This window comes from Bos taurus, chromosome 2 (assembly GCF_002263795.3).
Source record: "Bos taurus isolate L1 Dominette 01449 registration number 42190680 breed Hereford chromosome 2, ARS-UCD2.0, whole genome shotgun sequence".
Lineage (NCBI taxonomy): Eukaryota > Metazoa > Chordata > Mammalia > Artiodactyla > Bovidae > Bos > Bos taurus.
In genome coordinates this window covers 128,509,008-128,530,088 of record NC_037329.1, presented here as the reverse complement: position 1 = coordinate 128,530,088, position 21,081 = coordinate 128,509,008, and the positions used below count along the sequence as shown (strand labels likewise).

Below are 21,081 nucleotides of genomic sequence, written 5' to 3'. Positions count from 1 at the left end.
ACATTTTTTTGGTGGGGACAAAACAGATTCTTGGGGTAAATTATCTTTTCAAAAATATTTATCACCTTCACAGTTGAAGATAAATTTGCTTGGTTATTTTTTTTTGGTAGGTGGTTTACTACTAGGGAAATTTAAAAATCCATTTTAATTGTGAAATTATTAAATGCAAGATTTATCTAACTTTTAAAATATTATATGTTGTAGGACCCCTGAAAAAAAAAATAAACAAAGCACTATTTTCCAAAGTGTGTTCCTTGGCCTTCTAGTTCTATGAGATAAGGTTGTGTTGGTGGCCTCTAACTGTGTTGAAACAGACATTCCCAAACTTCTTCCATCATAGGATCTTTTTGGCTTAGAATACCTACTAACATTCTCTTTAGGAAAAACTGCTCCAAAAAATTCCCATCTGAGGCAAAGTTTCATCAAGCATCACAACAGAATTAGCCTGAGTCTAGCTGAAATGACACTCACTCATCAGCCTACGCCTTGGCTTTGTTTTAATTGCCAGGCCTCCGGTCTCCAACCTGGCCACATGCTGGCATTCGTGAACCTCTCTCCAGCACATAATAGCTCTTCCAGAGACACTGAAGCCACCGCACATATACAGAAAAGCCATGGAAATACACCCCACCACACACACACACACACACACACACACACCTGCCTCATTTGACTTCCTACCCAGTCCTGTGAATAATTCTGGAACAAAGCTATAGAGTATAGTCATGAAGCTCTTCAGATTATCTGAATTTAGAGAGATGAAAGGTCCTCTCAAAAGGCTGGGTGCAGTTGCTCCAGTAGTCATCCAGAAGTTTCTAAAATGTATTGACCCACAGCATTTTTGGGTCAGCGCCACCGGGAGTCACGCTTCTGATGGCCACACCAGCATCAGTAAGGCAGATCTTTCTCTGATGTGGTGGTTTTTAGTCACTAAGTCGTGTCTGACCTTTTGTGACCTCATGGACTGGAGCCTGCCGGACTCCTCCGTCCGTGGGATTTCCCAGGCAAGAATACTGGAGTGGGTCGCCATTTTCTCCTTCAGGGGATCTTCCTGATCCAGCGATCAAACCTGTATCACTTGCACTGCAGGTGGATTCTTTACCGTTGAGCCACCAGGGAAGCCCTCTCTGATGGGGACTGCTTTTAATCCCTGTAGGGTCTAGGATCTGGGAACAAGAGCCTCTAAATGTGAAAGGCAGCAAAAGGAGGGGTGGAGGAATGAAATTGGCGGCCAGTTCTGGAAGGAACTAGGCGAAATGTGGGAAGCTCCTGATAGATCTCCACTTAAGGCCCCTGCCCGAGGACACAGGAACTCATGTGTTTAGAAACATAAATATAAACCCGTATATCCATCACAGCAGGAAGAAGAAGCCTGAACAACTCAGCGTCTTTGGGGTTTGGTCTGAATTTTGTAAAGACCTGATTAGATCCTGTCACACACAGATCTGCCCTTGGGCTCCTTCTCCTCCAGATGGCCCAGCCTGGTCATTTGGAAAGTTACTGCACGTACAGCCTAGCAGGGAATTGATGGTGTGCTCTGATTCAGCACCTGCTCTGGCACCAGGGAGGAGCGGGCAGTGCCACTACTCGGCAAAGCTCTCAGAGAAAAAACCTAGGTGTTGCAGGAAGTATTGTTTGTGACTCAGGTGGCAACAATCATAACACTGAACATGTTTATAAGGCTCCGCAGTTTCAAAGACTATTTCACTCATTGCAACGTCAATTTGCCCGGGGCCTCTGGGGAGTCTTCACTCTGTGAGGCAACTGGGACACAGAGGGTGACGTGCTTGAGGTCACATCGAGGTTGAACCCACAGCTGAGTCAGGATCAGGTCTTAAGTCTTGTCTCTAGTGCCAGGCCGTTGTGAGATGGCACTACTTTGGCCCATTGCTTTGTAGTGTCTTTACTCACAGGGCTGGAGGTAGATGGGGGCTGTCGTGAACTGGCTCGGGGCTTGCGCAGCCTGAACATCTTAGCTAGTGAGGAGTTAACTCCCAAGTCAGTTTGCTCCTTGAGTATTCAGCTCAGTCAGGCTCGAATTCCAATGAGTGGCTGCATTCAGTGTGACTTAAATGGCCTCTTTGTGTGTGTGTGTGTGTGTGTGTGTGTTTTAAATCAATTCCAGTGTCAGGTATCATAATACATTTTTGCAAGAAATTATTCTAACTTTTAAAGGGACAGATGGCATAGGCATCTTATTGATGCTGGAGTTTGGATTTGCTTTCTTTTTCACTTTCCTACCTCAGCGAGTCTTACCCTACTTTGACTGCCCTTGTTGTATCTATTTTATCTTGCCAACAGATAGATGTTCAAATAAAGACTATCCTTGCCCAGGTCTGGTCAGAGACACTGGCACTTCATTTAGCTACTTGAGGTTTGGAACCATCCTCAAAGATAAAGACCCACATCTTACAAAGAAGAGAAATGGAGAGGAGAGGAATATTGCCAAATTCCCGGCCTGCTGTCTGCTTTCTTTCAGGTCCCGTCAGATTTCTCAGTAACGTGAATAACCCAGTTAGACTAAGAGGTGTAAAAAGTCCTGCTGGGGCAAGATGCATCATAAGAATTTTGTCTTGGTTTGGGAGTCCACTCCATGCTGACAAAATTGGTGATCAGGTTCTGAATATGCTTCTAGCTTCTCTTCCCACTCAGGGAGTGGGTAGCAGTGGGGGAAAAAAATTACTTAAAGATCTAGGCTCCAGTTTACCTGCATGAAACCTGGGCAGACCATTACTCTCCTAATTAGAACCACAGGTCTTTGGAGAGAAGGGCCCGGATGTCCAATATATGATTAAGCCATGAAGGAAGCAAAGTACTGAGCGATTAGTGCCCTTATTCAGAGAAGGTTCTCACCATAGAAGGGAAAGTGCATGTCCCTTTCTTGGACAACGACACGCTGTCGAACACAGGGGACTGATGAATGACGTTGTAGAACCCCGGGCCTGGGATATCATCCTGAAAGGGAAGAGAGCATGGTGTCATCGCAAGACTTTCCATCCACGGTGCTTTTCTGCGAGTTTTACATCCATTTAACCCTAAGCTTCATTGGAATCCTCTGGGACAGGCGGAGATGTTGCCTCCCGGATGACAGCCCAGCTCCACCAATTCTTGACCTGCCCAGTCACCATCTAAGTTCACAAGTGCCGGGGCTGGGACTCCAGCTCAGGTCTGGGGCCACCCCCCACCCCCACCAACCACAGCCCTTGTTCTTTCCACTACTCTGTACTGCATTCTAGGACGATGCTATGGTTTCTGCGTGCCAACAGACGCACGAGCAGAAAAACGGATCCCGAGTGCATCAGCGGCTGTGCAGGTGAGCGTGGGTTGATGGGTCCGCCAAATCCAGGGCGAGGGAAGGGTGACCGATTTCACGTTCACCACACCCCACCTGACTCAGCTTCCTCCCCAGCCTATCAAAGGAGAAACCAGGGAGTGTTTCTGTTTATAAAGCAAAGTGAAACAAAAACCACCTTCATCCCAAACAAGACCATCTCTAACTCTCAGACAAAAAGAGGTGGGCTCATGGGGCTCAAGTGCTCAGTGATGTGGGTGTGTTACACCGAAACAAAAGCTTGATTTCTAAGCTCATTTCTGCTGCTGCAGTTAATTGGGTTTGCATCTCATTTTCCGTGCTGGTTACCAGGGGGAGGTAAATGTTGACAGAAGTTGGCCAAACAAGTGACGTGAAATGACAAGGATGCTCCTCTGTCTCGAGGGTTTACTGGGTGCCTCCTTGGTGCCAAGAGCTTTTCAAAGGTTGTCCCATTTAATCTCCAATGAGAAAGGGATGCCCCCATTTTATAGATGGAGACACTGAGGCCCACGGAGATGAACTTGCCCCAGGGTCCCACTGCTGTCAGTGGCGGCGCCTGAGTTCAGTGTTACGTGACGGTGTACAGCCTTTTGCAGTAGAAATATTATCGGGTCCATTATAACGAAAGTGAGGCCCAGAGATGTTGGGGCCACAGCTAATAGATGGGGAAGCATAAATTTAAACCTGAGCAGTCTGATTCTCCTCGCTACTTCCAAGGTCTGCCACCCGGGCTCCTCTTGTCCCCAGCCATCCCTACTGCCTTTCACAGAGCAGAAAGAGAGCTCAAGTCCCCATGGGGCCCTCCCCGGACTCTCCAGTCTGGATCCAGCCGTGTGTGATGATGGGTTAATATAAGGATGTGGTCATCGGGGCTGTCAACAGATTCTTCTGGGACTTCGCTGGTAGTCCAGTGGTTAAGAATCCACATTCCAGTGCAGAGCATGTGGGTTCAATCCCTGGTTGGGGAACTAAGATTCCACGTGCCTTGGAGCAACTAGGTCCTCCCACCACAACTACTGAGCCAGCGCTGCGCTGCAGAAGCCTGTGCACCACAGTGAGAGAAGGCCGCATGCTGCAACAAGCATGCAGAGTGTTCAAAAAAGAAGAACAACAAAAACCAAAACCACACACACAGAGCAGGTTCTCCTGTGCTGTTTTAAATGCAGTGAAGCCTTTGAGTCTTGCTCTGTTGAGGTGGGGGCATGGAGGCTGACTCCTACCTTGCAGGTGAAGGTGATCCCTAGTGGACAGAGTGGGGGCTGACTGCCGGGGTGGGGGGTGAGGCAGGCTGCAGGGAGATGTAGCCCAACCAGAACCCTGGCCTGTGGGTACGATGTGAGGGGCTACAGGAAGAGGAACAAGAAAGAGGCTTTTTTCTAGGGGGCTGTTTGCAGGACGGACGTGTTTATTGATGGTCACTGAGTGCCGGGCACTGTTCTAAACTCACACATTTAATCCCCATGTTAAAGATGAGAAGACAGAACCCAAAGGGATGAGGTTCAAGGTCATGAAGCTAGTAATGGTCAGAGCCCGAATCTGAATCCAGGAGAGTCTGCTCTTGACCATTAAGACAAACTAACTCTCAGACGAGTGTGGGATAACATGTGCATGACAGAAGGAAAAACAGTCCCACTGAGTTTGGAGTCAGGAATTCTAGCATCGGTGCGGCTACTAGCTAAGTGATCTTGAACTCTCTAGACTTCAGTTTCCTCACATGTAAATTGAAGATGCTGCACTAAATGCCTTTGGGTACCTTGTAGCTTCCGGAGTCCCTCCAGGGAGGGAAAGCTGAAGCAGGAAATGTGATTTTTCTAGGTTTAAAGAAGAAAGAGTCTTGTACCTCTCCAGACCCCAGTCTCCTGCCACACTCCCAACACCAGCATCAGCCCACAAGAATTTTCTGCCCACCTCTGTGAGTCTGAGGGGTTAGGATTGCCAGCCAAAGAGCAAGCCTGCAAGGCTGCTCCATCCCACCCTGCCTGGTCAAATGTCTATTTCAGATAAACAATAAAACACTGTTTTAGTATAACTAGGGCCCAATCAATATTTGGGATACACTTATACAAAACAGTTTGTTATTTATCTGAAATTCTAAATTTGTTAGGAATCCTGTATTTTTACTTGCTAAATCTGACAACCCTACTGGGCCTTAATCATATTTTAATTGCACCACATTGCAAAACTGGTTTGCGTCTAGGACAAACAGGACGAGAACTGTTGTCTCTTACCCTGCAGGGAGAGCGTGCTGTCTGTCTGCACTTAGTGAATATCCTAGAAGGGGCCTCCAGGCAGCAAGTTCGCTGGTGGCGGCTCATACGGGTGACTTAAATATTCAGAAACGTTGCTAGTGGTAGCTTGAAACTGACCAGGGTGGGGGTGTTTACACCACAGACTTTGGCAAATGCTATACATCAGGACTTTTCTTTGTGGAGGGGAGAGGTGGTTTACCAACACACCACCACCGGCGCTCTACACCGAGTAGGTTTCCAAGCTGCCCAGAGGGAAAGGTCCAGCTGCAAAGAATTTAAGTGTTCTCCAACAAATGTTAGAGGTGGCAGACCGCTCCCCGGGAGGGAAATGCCAGTCCAGTCTTTCACTTCTGGGATAACAGTTTATACGACTAACATCACAGGATGTGGATGAGTTCTGACCTCTCAGCATCTCCCAAGGAGCAAGAACCCAAGTCAAAGCTGGTGTAAACTCAGCCAGCCCTTGGCTTCTTGGCCAAGATGAAAACCAAGAAGGTGAAAATCCAATAAACCAATCCAATAAAATGGGTATATGGAGGGAGAAGGGAAGAGAACTATTCATTTGAGCTTTACTGACTGCTTTTTGAGTGTTTGTTACAAGAGAAGATCTGGGCAAGGACTACACCTGTTTTCCCCTGGGTCTGCATCACAGTGTGAGGATTGAATGAGTTGATGGACATCCCATCAGCTTCATCATTACTAGTCCACAACAGCCTCAGTGAAACTAAGGCCTTCCCTCTGGGGTTCAAAGACCTTCAGAGTAAGGATGGAGTGAGAAATGGCTGGCCAATGTCCTCCCATCCCCCACCCAAGACACACGGGCCACATTGGGTGGAAATGTACTTTAAGCACCCTTTTGAAGGAGGGGCTTCCCAGGTGACAAAGTGGTAAAGAATCCGCCTGCCAATGCAGGAGACAGAAGAGGGTTCAATCCCTGGGTCAGGAAGAGCCCCTGGAGCAGGAAATGGCAAAGCACTCCAATATTCTTGCCTGGAAAATTCCAGGGACAGAGGAGCCTGGTGGTCTACAGTCCATGGGGTTGCAAAGAGTCAGACACGACTGAGGGGCTGAGCATGCACACACACACAAAGTCCCGTGGGCAGCCTTAGCACTTGCCAAGGGCCGGACACAGATCAACGTTCATTTGACTTTGGGACAGATTTAAGGAGGTGACGAGGAGAAGGGGAAGAGAGGGAGCTGGGCATTGACCTCCTCACCGTGGAGGGTATGGGGGGTATGGGAGAGGCTAGTGACCACAAGCTGGAGCCAGTTACATTTGCACACAACCTGGGTTCTTTAGTCTTGATTTCATAGGCTTTGTCCAACCAAGACTTTCAGGTTTGCCAAGCCATTTCCAGATTGGAAAGTGTGGTCTCTGCTGGATCATTGGCCGAAGCTCCCACCAGAGCTGCCTTTTGAGCCTTCAGGGATGTCTACCCTGTTTTGGTCAGCTTAGGGGTGGCTAGCTTGTGTTCTCAGGAGCACACTAGACGAGCAGAAACTAGGCTTCTGCTGAAGGGCTGGAGGTATACAACAGGAGGACGACACACTGCAGGGGGAGACAGAGCCCCGGCCGGTGGTAACCCACCAGCAAAACTGCACAGAAATGTGGGGCTCCAGAGGGAGCAAGCTCCTTTTACAAATGCCTCTGGTCTCAGGGTCTCGGGACAAAGCATCCGTCTACCTATTGACTTCATCGAAGGCTAGAATACAGGCTCATGTGACCACAGGGGCAAGGCGAGCACAGGCCAGCAGACAGGAGAGCCAGCATCTGCCCCCAGGGCACGTCCCCTCACTGGGCCTCAGTCTCCTCATCTGTGAACCTGCGAAGAGGCAAGTGTGGGTGTCAAGACCTAGGGTTTGCATCTAGGGTTAGGCCTCCATGAGGAGTCCAGGGAAAGGAGGCCTGAGTTGGCAGCGGCTTCAAGCAGCAATTCCCCACCCAGAGAAAGCCATAATTTGAGAAGATACATGCAGCCCAATGTTCACTGCAGCACTCCTTACAATAGCCAGGACACGGAAGCCACCCAAGTGTCACTGACAGAGGAAGGGATAAAGAAGGTGTGGGGTACCTATATACAATGGAATACTACTCAGTCATATAAAGGAACAAATTGGGTCATTTGCGGAGACATGCATGGACCTAGAGACTGTCATACAAACTCAAGTAAGGCAGCAACAGAAAAACAAGTATTATGGATTAACATATATATGTGGAATCTGAAAAAATTAGTATAGAGCATCTTATTTACAAAGCAGAAATAGAGACACAGACACAGAAAACAAAAGTATGGATTCCAAGGGGAAAGCACAGGGGATGAACGAATTGGGAGACTGGGATTGACGTATATACACTACTGATACTGTGTCCAGAATAGATAACTGATGAAAACCCGCTGCACAGCACAGGGAACTCTGCTCAGTGCGCCGCGGTGACCTCAATGCGAAGGAAATCCAAGAAAGGGAGGATATATGTATACACACAGCTGATTCACTTTGCTGTACAGCAGAAACACAACGCTGTAAAGCAACTATACTCCAATAAAAATTAATGTAAAAAAATCATTAAAAAAAGAAAAGCAGCAGCGACTCTTTTTTACCTGCTCCACCAAAGGGCATCAGCACGGGATGCTGTCACAGATGGGCCCCCTCTGCTGTGCCCAGAGATTCAGGGGTCACTGAAGCCCTTCTGGTTCAAATTGTCTACAGTTCTGAGATGTGCCCCTTATAAGACACCCTTCTTCTTTTCTGCTTTCTTCCCCTTCCTTCCCACCACCTCCCAACTCCATACACGAATGTCTGCCATCAAAGTTCTTTGCCCATCACTGGCCTGGCTGGGTTGGAAACACAGACAAGAGAAGCCAAACCTGCGTTTTCAAAGCATCAGATTACATGGGCCTCAGCTCTGAGCACCCCTGGCCCTCTCTTGCAGAGCCCTCCTCTCTGTTAGGGCTTCTCGGGTAGTACAGTGCTAAAAAAGCCTGCCTGCCAACGCAGGAGACCCAAGACACATGGTTTTGATCCCTGGGTCAGGAAAATCCCCTGGAGAAGGAAATGGCAACCCACATCAGTGTTCTTGCCTGGAGAGTTCCATGGACAGAGGGGCCTGGTGGGCTACAGTCCGTGGGGTGGCGAAGAGTCGGACGTGACTGAGCAACTGAGCATGTGTGCCTCCTTACTGAATCTAGTGTCAGCTCATTAGCAGTCCCTGGAAATCCCAAGTGGAATGTGGGCAAAAACTCAATTCAGCAAGCACACACTCAAGCCTGCTGAGGGCCAGGGCTGGGCTAAGGAGCCAGGATACAGGCACGACTGATTGGCAGCCTGTATGTACGTTCTAGGAACAGAACAGAGGTGACGTGGCGAAACAATGTAAGGTGGATGGCATGAGTTACCCTGACTCGATGAGAAGGCCTGGACTTGAGATGGGGCCACTCATTCAACTGACTTTTGAGGGGCTCTGGGGCCTGGAAAGGACACTGATAACATGTGCACATCCATTACCGCCCCACCAAACTGAAGGTGGTGGGGGGCGTTCAGGGGAGGGGGTGCGTTCTCCATTCCTCCCGCTCCCCCTCCCATGACCCACCTCCCCTTCCCCCAAAGATGCCGGGAAACAGTCTGGGAGCTAGGACCTGCCTCCTGGGTGGTCCTCAGTCCACCTGACCCTGGCTATGCAAGTTACTTAACCCTCTTTATGTCTCGGGGTTCATTATCTGAAAAGTGGGGATAATGGTAGGACTTAGCTCATGGTGATTACGGGGATTAAATGAGGTCAGAAATGCCACATCTTCAAGGGGAGCCTGGTGTGCTATCTGTGTCGGCCAAGGGTTTGCTATTCCCACCCATGTGCCCTGCAGACCCCTGAGGAAGGGGTGCTGGTGACTGATGTAGAGGAGAGGCTTCCAGAGCAGGAAGGTCAGGCAGAGCCCACTGCGGCTTCAAGCATGCAACGGAGGGCACGTGTAGGGGGGCTTATCCCCCTGAACAAGGTGGTCTCTGCAAACTGAACTTCCTTTCATTGAAAAATCTCTGACATGTGAAATATCCCTGGTCTGGTGCCTGATCCAGGTAATAAGCGAACAGTGCTCACTTTTCACAATTTCATCACAATTAAACACAGTTCTGCTTACCACGAGGAGGGTGGATTTGCTGTCAGGCTCTGTCTGAAATTAACATATATTTTAAAATCGTGGCTACTGGTAGGACACGCACACCCTACCCGAAGAGGGGTGTCTGTATAATACCAGTACCCATTCATCTGTGCCAATCAAGTTTAGGATTATGGAATAGGAATCCCTGGCAAGGGCCTACCTAGATGAATATAACATCCTTATTTTTGAGATGAGGAAATGGAGATGCAAAGACTTTCAGTGGGTGTCCTTAGTGTTAGCCAGCTTGGGAAATAGTGACCACAGTCCACGGTGACAGGGGGACAGAATTGGGGAGGCAGGGGAGGAAAGTGTCCTTCGGGTTGCTAGGCTAGGCTTGGTCCTAGATTAGGCATGTCTCTTCATGCGTGCAGAGTCTGTAAATAATTGTAAAATGTTTGGGGAAGCAGACTTCACTCCTAGCAGCCGAAACTGCCAGTCCAGACACCGAGCTCAGGAAGGATTCCTTGTACCCAGCAGTCAGATTCTTACGGGGAATTCGAGTTGGGCTGTGGCACTCTGAGGTCTCTCTGCAGAAGTCTGATTAAGGTAAGTGCACGTTTCAGAGGCCACTCATTGTCTGCGTTAAAGTTGTACTAAATGGGTCACAGGCCTGATGTGAGGACACAACCAAGTTATGAGATCAAGCCCAGGGTGTGTACAATTAATGCTATAAGAAGGGTGGTGAGACACTGGAGTTTTAAAATCTGCTTTTAATTTGTATTGCCTCACTAAATTATTGGGCGATGTTAAACAGGATTCTTAGCTTCTCAATGCTCAAGTTTCTTCAGGAAGAATGAGAATTGTGAGTGTGGATTAAGGTATTTTTTTTTCCTGTTTTTACAGCTTAAAGAACCTAAAAAATTATAATAACCTGAATTGTATATTTCAGATGAGGAAACTGAAGCCCACAAAAAGTCAAGGGAGTAGTCTAAAGCCACGTAGCTAATAACAGAATTCCGGGGACCTGGTTTATGGATCCCATGCCCTTTTCATAAAGTTCCATACTTATTTACAAAATGCTTTCAAATGCTTAGATGAACGTTTTCACGTTGTCGAACCAGCACGACCTCGTTTAAAAAGTATGAATCAAATTTCTGAGCTATTTCTCTCTATATCAGATGCTGCCTATAGCTTTGGCTGGCTGGCACCTTGATTCCTTCAGGAGAACAATTTCTACAAAGTAGAAAGTAGAAATTTCTACTTTCTCAATAGTAGTTGAAAATGCAGACTTTAAAAACCAGATCATCCACATCCCTGGATTTGAGTCTTCGGACCGTGATCAGGCGGGGCCTACACACGTGACACTCTCCCGTTTTGAGCTTGGTCTGTCTGGGGGAGGCCTTTTCAGTGAGCGCTGGCTCCCTGTCACAGATGGACTTGATGACTCTGCAGGCCACGGAGGGACGTGTGGTGTCATGTGTGGACAGAGCGTGAGGTTTTAGAGTGAGTTGAGCCTGGGTTTGAGGTCTAATTCTTTCAACATTGATTCAGCAAATATTCATGTGAGGGCTCTTATGTGCCAAATCCTGCACTGTGAGACCTTGGGTGGATCATTTAACTTCCCTAAGCCCCGGTTTTTTCTTCTGTTAAAAGTATAAACCCTTCCTTTTAGCACTGTTCTCAGGATTAGAAATACGGTCTAAAACTGATTTCATACAAAGGAGGGATCGGTAAATGGTGGCTGCTATTTTTTTTTTAATAAAAAAATTTTTTTTAATTGAAGGATAATTGCTTTACAGAATTGTGTTGTTTTCTGCCAAACGTCAACATGAATCACCCAAGGGTATACCTATGTCCCCTACCTCTTGGAGGTCGGGCTGCAGATACTGGAGAGATGGACAGTATATGCTCAGTAAATGGACAAACGGAAAACCAGACCAAAAGGGAGAGGCAAAGGGACAGTTAAAACATAAGAGAGAAGGGAGAAAACTCTTGAGTAAATAAATAGCTTATTTATCACCTTTGGAGAAAACCTACAAGTAATTAAAAATATGTGTGTGTGTATGTATGTACACACGCTATATTATTTGCTCTCTTGGAATCCTAAAATAGCAGAAGTAGAAGGAACTTAAACATTCTCTAGCTGAGCGCTCTTGCTTAAGAAGGAGGAAACAGGCCAAAGGGCATGCGGCTTGCGAAGGACTCATCCGAGTTCAGGACCCAGACCTCCCTGTTCCCTCTCGCCACCGTGGCCGCGGGGGTAGGATGAAAAACATTTTTAGAATGCAGCGAAAGGTAACTGACATGACGACTCCTCCAAAAGAATGCTATTCTGAAGGTCCTAGTTAGAATAAAGGAATGATTTTTAAAGGCTCTGGCGTCTGTGGGTTGCTTCCGCCCCCTGCTGGTGAGAGGAGAGTACGTCAGACCTGGGCCTTCAGCGAGTGAAATTTCAAGTTACCAGGGGACCACCTCCCCCAGGAGCCAAGCAGAATCTTCCAGATCAGAGAGGAAAAGAGACACAGATATTTGGGAAAGAAGGTGAGACTGGGGGAAATGCATAAACATTATATACACGCTGTTGAAGCGTAAGAAAAAGAGTGGATGTGTCACCACAAAGGTAATTGTACATTTATTGTGTGTGTGTGTGTGTTAGTTGCGCAGTTGTGTCCACCTCTTTGCGATCCCATGGTCTGTCCATGGGGTTCTTTGGGCAAGAATACTGGAGTGGGTAGCTATTCCCTCCTCCAGGGGATCTTCCCCGCCCTGGGATCGAACCTAGGGTTCCTGAATTGCAGGCAGACTTTTTGCCGCCTGAGATACACAGCTCGTTTATTATTTGAAGAAAGTCTTGTTAGTTCCTGTCAAGTTTTGAATAAGGCTGGGGAGAGAGAGAGGAAAGGGTTTTTTACTTTTTACTTCATATACCAGAGATTTTTGTATTTTTCATTTTCATAATAATTAAAAAAATACATTTTTTGTTAAAATTTTTTTGGTTTCAGTATGGCCCAAGAAACCAAAAAAATTTAAGAAGAAATGTATATTTTAAATTATTATGAAAATGAAAAATACAAAATCTCTGGCATATGAAGTAAACTCATGTTGTTTCCCGGGGACTTCATACCCTTTCAGCTCATTCTTACAATCCGGTCGGAGCGCACCGGCGTAGAGGGCGCTGGGCTCCTTGGGTGACACTGCCCTCTACTGGTCATGGCGACGGACTCACTAAAATCCGGACTAAAAGTAAGACAAGTTCATTACCTGTTTGTGGTAAAATCTTTTGGCTTGACTATTAAATCCCTTTTTTTCTGATTCTGGAATTATCAAAGGCTGATATTTATAAGGGATGGAGGATTGTGTTGGATACGCAGCAGTAAAACCTAAACAATAAAAACAGAATAAAAATGAGATCAAAACAAAAAATGACTGACATGTGCACAAAACACAGAGCTATATGCTAACATTTTATTTTAAGTGGAATAAAAGCGAAACCTGCCTTTGGACAAGAGATAAACGTGAAACTGGATTTTTTTAAAGACCCTCTTGGTAAGTTTTTGGTGTTCTCCCCTCCCCCTCCCTGCCCCCCTCTTCTCTGCCCCCCCGCCCCGACAGCTCTTACACTAGTGAGACTCCGTCACATAGCTGAAGCATTTTGTCCCAGAGAAGAGGAAGGATCTGACAGGAAAGGCATTCTTGCCACAAAACCATCTGGGGCAATCTTGAAGAGAAGCACGCAGGGCAACAGAGAGCTTTCACTCTTCCTCAGCCCAGTCACAGGCGAGCAACGCACCATAAAGATGCAGAGAGGCTGATAAATCTCAGAATGGGGCTCCTGGCCACTCTTCAGGACACAATGCAAGACAAATGTAAGTTTAAGTTTCTGCTTTGAGCAGACTTGGGGAGAAAAAGCAGAAGAGGACCATTTGTAGAAAACAAGTTAAGTTTTTATCCATCTGGATTGTGAGGTGTCAGTGATAGATGAACTCCCCCTTTTCTCCCTCCCACTCCCCACGGATGGTGCAGAGGAGACAGCTGCACAGAGGAAGGGCTCTGAGGCCTGCACCGGGCCCCCTCGAGCAGTTTCTTCAGAGTCGATTAGCACAGGCACGCGAGAAAGCTCCACACGGCTGGGAAAAGACTCCGCTGAGAAACATCAGAGTGGGACAACGAGGCCTGAACACCGGGAACAGCAGCCGTTCCCGTCCCCCAAGTCAGAGTGGAAAATTTCACAATTCGTGCAACAAAAGGAACATATGCAGAAGGGTTTTGCTTCAGAGATAGGGCAGAATTGTGTGCTGTGCGCTCAGTCACGCCAGACTCTGTGCGACCCCGTGGACTGTGTGGCCTGCCAGGCTCCTCTGTTCATGGAATTTTCCAGGCAAGAATACTGGAGTGGCTTGCCATTTCCTTCTCCAGGGGAATCTTCCTGACCCAGGGATCGAACCCTTGTCTCTTGCGTTTCTCCTGCATTGGCAGATGGCTTCTTTACCACTGCACCAGCTGGGAAGCCCAGGGCAAAAGTACCCTTGGACTAAGTGTTGCTCTGGTTCCAGCTAACAAAACTTAAAAGCAAGACTTGCAAAGGTCAAACTGTTTCCAAGTAATTTAACTGCATCCCAGAACAAAGCATAACAATTTATAGGACTACTAAAACATACAGTACTCAACAGGTAAAACTATCTGGCATTTGATTAAAAAAAAAAAATGATGGGCATGCAAAGAAGGAAAAAAATGCAATTCACAATGAGGAAAAAAATAAACAAGTGATTAAATCTAACTCTGAAATGACATAGATGATAGAACACAAGAACATTATTACATTATTAATAAAACATTATGACAATAATAATTGTATTCGATATGTTCAAGAAGCTAGAAAAAAGATTGAACACATTAAGAAGGTACATGGAGGATATAAAGAAGATCCAAATCAAACTCCTGAGGGTGAAAACGAAAAAGTCTGAGATTAAAAATACACTAGATAAGGGGCTTCCCTGGCAGTTCAGTCAGTAAAGAGTCCACCTGCCAATGCAAGAGAGCTGGGTTCAATCCCTGGGTCGGGAAGATCCCCTGGAGAAGGAAATGGCAACCCACCCTAGTATTCTTGCCTGGGAAATCCCATGGACAGAGGACCCTGGTGGGCTACAATCCATGGAGTCGAAAGAGTCAGGCATGACTTAGCAACTAAGCCAAAACCAAGATAAGATTAACAGTAGACTAGATACTGCAGAAAAAAGAGTGAACTCGAAGATGTTGAAATAGAAACTATCCAAAACAAAACACAGAGAGAAAAAGGACAAAAAAAAAAAAAAAACCCAGAGTATCAGTGAGCGATGTGCAAATGTCAAGGAACTAATATACATGTACCTGGGCTCTCCAAAGAAGCAAGGTGGGAGAGAGGAACTAGAAAAAAATATTTCAAGAAAAAAGTGGCTGAAATTTTCCAAATTTGATATAAAAAAACCCACAGACCCAGGAAAGTCAGTGACCCTCAAGCACGTGAAATAAGAATTAAACTATATCAAGGTACATAATAATCAAATTTCTTTTTAAAAGAAGTAGAAAATCTTAAAATCAGGCAGAAGAAAAAAAAGACACATTATACACAAAGGAACAAATATATTTACTGTCAGAAACAACTTTTGTAAAATACCAGAAGGGGAAAACTGTCACTCTAGAATCCTGTACCCAGTAAAAATATCTCTTAAACATGAATGCAAAATATTTTTGAAGACACAGAAGAACTGAAAGAATTAATCACCAGCAAACTGGAGCTATAAGAAATGAAAGGAGTCCTTCAGGCAAATGAAAAATGATAGCAGCCAGAAATCTGGAACTACGTAGAGGAATGAAGAGTGCTGGAAACAGTAAATATGTAGGTAAATGCAAAGTATAGAACCTTGAGTATAAATGGATACATTTAGATGTAAATATAATATTTGAATCATTTCTAACTGACTATTTAAAGCAACAATAACAACACTAATATGGCATTTATAATGTATGTAGAAGTTTGACAACAACAACTCAAAGGCAAGGAAGGAAAAGCTAAAAATATACTGTTGTAAGGTTCTTCTGCTGTACATGAAGTGTAATAATATTATTTGATGGTAGAATTTGATAAAATTAAAGATGTACATTATAAACTCTATAGTACAGATCAGTAAACGTTTTCTCTAAGGGCCAGATAGTAAATATTTAAGGCTTTGCAGGCTGGATAGTCTCCGTTGCAGCCATTCAGCTCTGCCATTCTAGAGCGAAAGAGCCACAGAGCACGTAAACAAACAGGCTTAACTATGTTCCAATGAAATGTTACTGATAGAAACAGGCAGCGTGTCCAATCGGGCCCAAGTGGCCAAAGTTTGCAATCCTTGCTCCAAAGCAGCACTATGAAAGCACTGCAGAGTTATTCCTAAAACACCAACAAAGGAAAGAAATAGAAACAAACAAACAAAAAAATATTCAGTACAGAAACATCCAGAAAATGTAAATAAAGAACAGATGGGGCTGAGACTTCCCTAGTGGTCCGGTGGTTAAGGATCAGCCTTCCAGTGCAGGAGATATGGGGATCGCTGGTTGGAGAACTAATATTCCCACATGTCTGGGGCAACTAAGCCTGTCTACTCCAACTTCTGAGCCTGAAGAAGAGCCTGTGTTCTGCAGCCAGAGAAGCCCCCTCACGACAACCAGAGAAAGCCCACATGCCACAACAAAGACCCAGCGCAACCAAAGTCTTTTTAAAAAGTTATAAGAAAGAGCAGGTGAGACAAATAGAAAGCTAACAGATGGTAGGATTAAGCTCACACACCAATAATCACATTAAATTTAGAGTCTAAACATCCCAGTTTAAAGACAGAGATGGTTGAGATGGATAAAAAAGGGAGACCTAACTACAAGGTGTCTGCAAGAAACAGACTCTAAATATTGATACAAACCCAGGATTAGGTTAAAAGTAAAGGTATGAGTAAAAGATATACTATCCTATCAAAGCAAAACTAGATATTAATGTCAGACAAAACAGATTTCAGAGCAAAAAATATTACCTGCAATAAAGAGGGTATAGTAATTTCATAATGATAAAGCATTCAATTCTGAAAAAGAATATAGCAATTCTAAACTCTGATATACTCAATAATAAGAAATTCAAAATATAGGAAATAAAAAATGATAGAACTGCATGAAGAAATAGAAAGTCCACAATACTTGTCAGAGATTTCAAAATCCCTCTCTCAATAATTTAAACAAGTAGGTAGAAGATCAATAAAGATATAGAGACTTGACAATAATTACCTAACTTGACCACACTGACATTCATAGAACCCTTCACCTATCAATTCTATACAATCTATTCTAGAAAACTGAACAGAAAAAGTCTCCCAAATTATTCTATGAGGCCACTTATTACCCCGATACCAAAACCAGACAGAGTTACTGCAGGAGGTGAGGGGGAATCATTATAGATCGTTAACTCATAAATATACATGCAGAAATTCTTATAAAAATGTTAGCAAATTAAACTCAACAGTATACAAAAAACGATGATATGCCATGATCAAATGAGGTTCATCCGTCATTTGATAGATTAACATTTGAAAATCAATGTAATTCACCATATCGACAGACTAGAAAAGAAAAACTATATGATCATCTCCACAGATGCAGAATGGAATCACATAATATATACTTTTTTGGGTCTGGATGATTATACATTTTTGGGGGGAAGGGCTTCCTTGTGGCTCAGACGGTAAAGAGTCTGCCTGCAGTGCAGGAAGACCCTGGTTTGATCCCTGGGTCAGGAAGATTCCTGGAGAAGGGAATGGCAACCCACTCCAGTATTCTTGCCTGGGGAATCCCATGGACAGAGAAGCCTGGCAGGCTACAGTCCATGGGGTCGCAAAGAGTCTGGCACGACTGAGCAACCAACACACTTTCATAACTTTAACTTTTTAAAAAACTGCCAAACTCTTTTCTAAACTTGTTGCACTTTTGTGCACCTCCACTATTAGCGTGTAAGAACTACTGTTACTTCATATCCTCAGTGACAAGGGGCAGTCTTTCAAATTCCAGCCATTCCACGAGGTGTGTAAAGGCATCTTACTGTGGCCTTAATTTGTTTATTGGCTAATGATGCTGAGCATCTCTTCATATGCTAATTGATGTTTATCCTTTTTTTGTGTGGTAAAGTGTCTGTTTAGTAGATGGAGAAAGCCTTTTATAAAACTCAGTGTTCTATGATTAAAAGAAAACCCTAGCAAACTAGGAAAAGAAGCAAATTTCCTTAATCTGATAAAGGGTATCGATGACAAAAGCCTATAGCAAACATAATTCTGAAAGATTTCTCTTGAGATAGAGCATGAAACCAGGCTAACTGCTTCTGTTCAACATTTTCCTGAAGGACTCTAACCAGTGCACAGGTTGAGAAAAACAAATAAAAATATATAAGATGAGAAAAGAAGGAAATAAAGGTGTCTTTATTCATAGATGATAAGACTGTATATGGAGAAATTTCAAAAGAATCTGTAGGTAATGTATTAAACATAATAACTGAATTTGGCAAGGTCAGTATAAAAAAAATCAATTTATTTTGATACCAGCAGCAAGCAATAGAAAATGAAATAAAAATAGTACTATTTACAATGGTATAAAAATCAAATGCTTAGAACAGATATATAGAAGATATGCAAGTCCTCTACATAGATAACTATAAAACGTTATTGGGAAAAATTTAAGAAGACTTAGATAAAAGAAAGGATATACGTGGACTGGAGAACTCAATGCTGTAAAGATGTAAATTATCCCTAACATGACTTCCAGAATCAATGCAATCTAAATCAAAAAGACAATAGAGATTTTTTTAGGACATGAATGTGCTGATTCCAAAATTTATATGGAGGGACCCGCCACTGCAGCGGACATGGGTTCAGTCCTGGTCTGGGAGCTGAGATCCCGCAAGCCGAGGAGCGACTAGGCCCGCTTGCTGCAAACACTGAGCCCAAACCAGTGCTCCACAAGAAGCCGCCACAGTGAGAAGCCTGCACCCACGACCAGAGAACAGCCGCCCCTCACACAACTAGAGAAAACCATGCAGAGCGACCAAGACCCAGTGTAGCCATAAAGAAAGAAATCAATAATGAAATTTGTATGGAAATTCAGTGCAGCCAAGAGTAGCCAAGATAAATATAGTACACGGTTGAAGGACTTACGCTACTAGACTTAAAAAAAAAAAAAGCTTGTTACATAGTTACAGTAATTAAGGGTGGTATTTGAACAGCCTAAAGAATACAGAAGCAGACCTGCATATACATAGACAAGGTTAACAACAATGATGGCAATGCAGAGTGGCCGAAAAAGAATGTTCTTTCAATCAATGGGGCTGGGTAATTAGATATACATATTGGAAACAATAGATTTGGACATTTTCATATCCTACACACAACTCCAAGTGAATCATAGGTCTAGATATGAAAGGTAAAATAATACAGTTATTAGAAAAAAACTATTTTGAGATAGGCAAAGATTTCTTAAATAGGACAGACATAAACACTACCTAGGGGCTTCCCTAGTGGCTCAGATGGTAAAGAATCTGCCTGCGTTGAGGGAAACCTGGGTTCAGTTCCTGGGTTGGGAAGATTTCCTAAAGAAGGGAATGGCTACCCACTCCAGTATTCTTGCCTGGAGAATTCCATGGACAGAGGAGCCTGGCAGGCTACAGTCCATGGGATTGCAAAGAGTTGGACACGACTGAGCAACAATTTCACTTTCATATACTAACTAAAAGGGGAAATACTGATATTAATAAAATGCGCTATAGTAAAATCAAGAGCCTCTGTTTATTAGCACACCACCAGTCCATCCTAGAGGAAATCAGTCGTGAATATTCATTGGAAGGACTGATGCTGAAGCTGAAACTCCAATATTTTAGCCACCTAAAGTGAAGAACTGACTCATTTGAAAAGACCCTGATGCTGGGAAAGATTGAAGGTGGGAGGAGAAGGGGTCAACAGAGGATAAGGTGGTTGGATGGCATCATGGACTCAATGGACATGAGTTTGAATAAACTCCGGGAGTTGGCAATGGACAGGGAGTGCTGGCGTGCTGCAGTCCATGGGGTCGCAAAGAGTTGGACACGACTGAGCAACTGAACTGAAGAGAATGTAAAGGGAAGTTACAGACTCAGGGAAGGTATTTGCTGCTGCTGCTGCTGCTGCTAAGTGGCTTCAGTCGTGTCTGACTCCATGTGACCCCATAGACAGGAGCCCATCAGGCTCCCCCGTCCCTGGGATTCTCCAGGCAAGAACACTGGAGTGGGTTGCCATTTCCTTCTCCAATGCATGAAAGTGAAAAGTGAAAGTGAAGTCGCTCAGTCGTGTCCAACTCTTAGCGACCCCATGGACTGCAGCCTACCAGACTCTTCCATCCATGGGATTTTCCAGGCAAGAGTACTGGAGTGGGGTGCTATTGCCTTCTCCAGGGAAGGTATTTACATATAGCCAAAAAGGATGTATCTCTAGTATGTTTTTAAGAATGCCTAAAAGAAGAAAAACCCAGTAGAAAAAACTTGAACAGTCACTTCTCCAAAGAGAATATCCTAAAGATAAGCCAACATATGAAAAAGTGCTCAACCTTACTAACCAAAGGACAATACAGTTTAAAAACATGAGCTAAAAATGATGGTGACGATGTGGAGCAACTGGAATTCTCATACACCGCTTGCAAGGAAGTACAACTGGCACATCCACTGTGGAAAACTGGTAGTATCGACTAAGCTGATCATAAACACACTGTGACCCAGCAATTCTCCTAGGTATAGATCCAGAAAGTATATACACGTATGTCCCAAACGACAAGAACAAGAATAGTCATGAAAGCTTTCAGTCATAGCTCAAAACTGGAAACAATCCAAATGTCCTTCAATAGTATAACGGATAAACAAATTATGGTACATTCAGTCAAAGAAAAACTTCACAGCAGTGAAAATGAGCTAATTACTGATAACAGGAAACATGAAGTTACGTCTCTCAAACGTACCATGAGGGAAGAAAAGAGCCTGAAAGAGTTCATACTGTATGATTCCAATTTATAGGAAGTTCAAAACAGACTAAAGTAATTAATGATATTAAAATGATAAAGTAATGAAAGTAACCTGACATTAAAAGTCAGGTGAGCTATGGTGTTGACACTTGCAGAGAAGAGGGACAGTGCCCATGAAGGGGCAAGATAAGGGCTTCTGGGATGCTGTGGAGTGTCCGTTTCTGGGTCTGAGAAGTGACTCCGTAAGTGGTGCTTTCTTTGTGACCATTAGGCTGAACAATTATGATTTATTTTCTGAATATACATGAAGCTTCAATTTGCAAGTATTCAAGAAAAAGAGACAGCAATAAATCAAAAGGTGGGAGGAAGGAAGAAAGGTCCAGCTCTGGGTCTG

The 21,081-nt window shown here is 44.5% G+C and overlaps 1 protein-coding gene across 8 annotated transcripts in view; it reads right to left on the bottom strand.

Moving 5' to 3' along the window:
- The window catches only part of STPG1 (sperm tail PG-rich repeat containing 1), a 63,785-nt gene that overhangs the window by 31,317 nt on the left and 11,387 nt on the right, over nucleotides 1–21,081 (bottom strand). For all 8 annotated transcript variants that reach the window (XR_009491167.1, XM_024978030.2, XM_059876823.1 and 5 more), the window contains 2 exon segments: nucleotides 12,918–13,036; nucleotides 2,854–2,955 (listed from right to left, as the gene is read on the bottom strand). Coding sequence is in view for 7 of the 8 variants with exons in the window: in XM_024978030.2 (XP_024833798.1) it covers nucleotides 2,854–2,955; nucleotides 12,918–13,036 (221 nt within the window). In the remaining variant the exon portion in view is untranslated.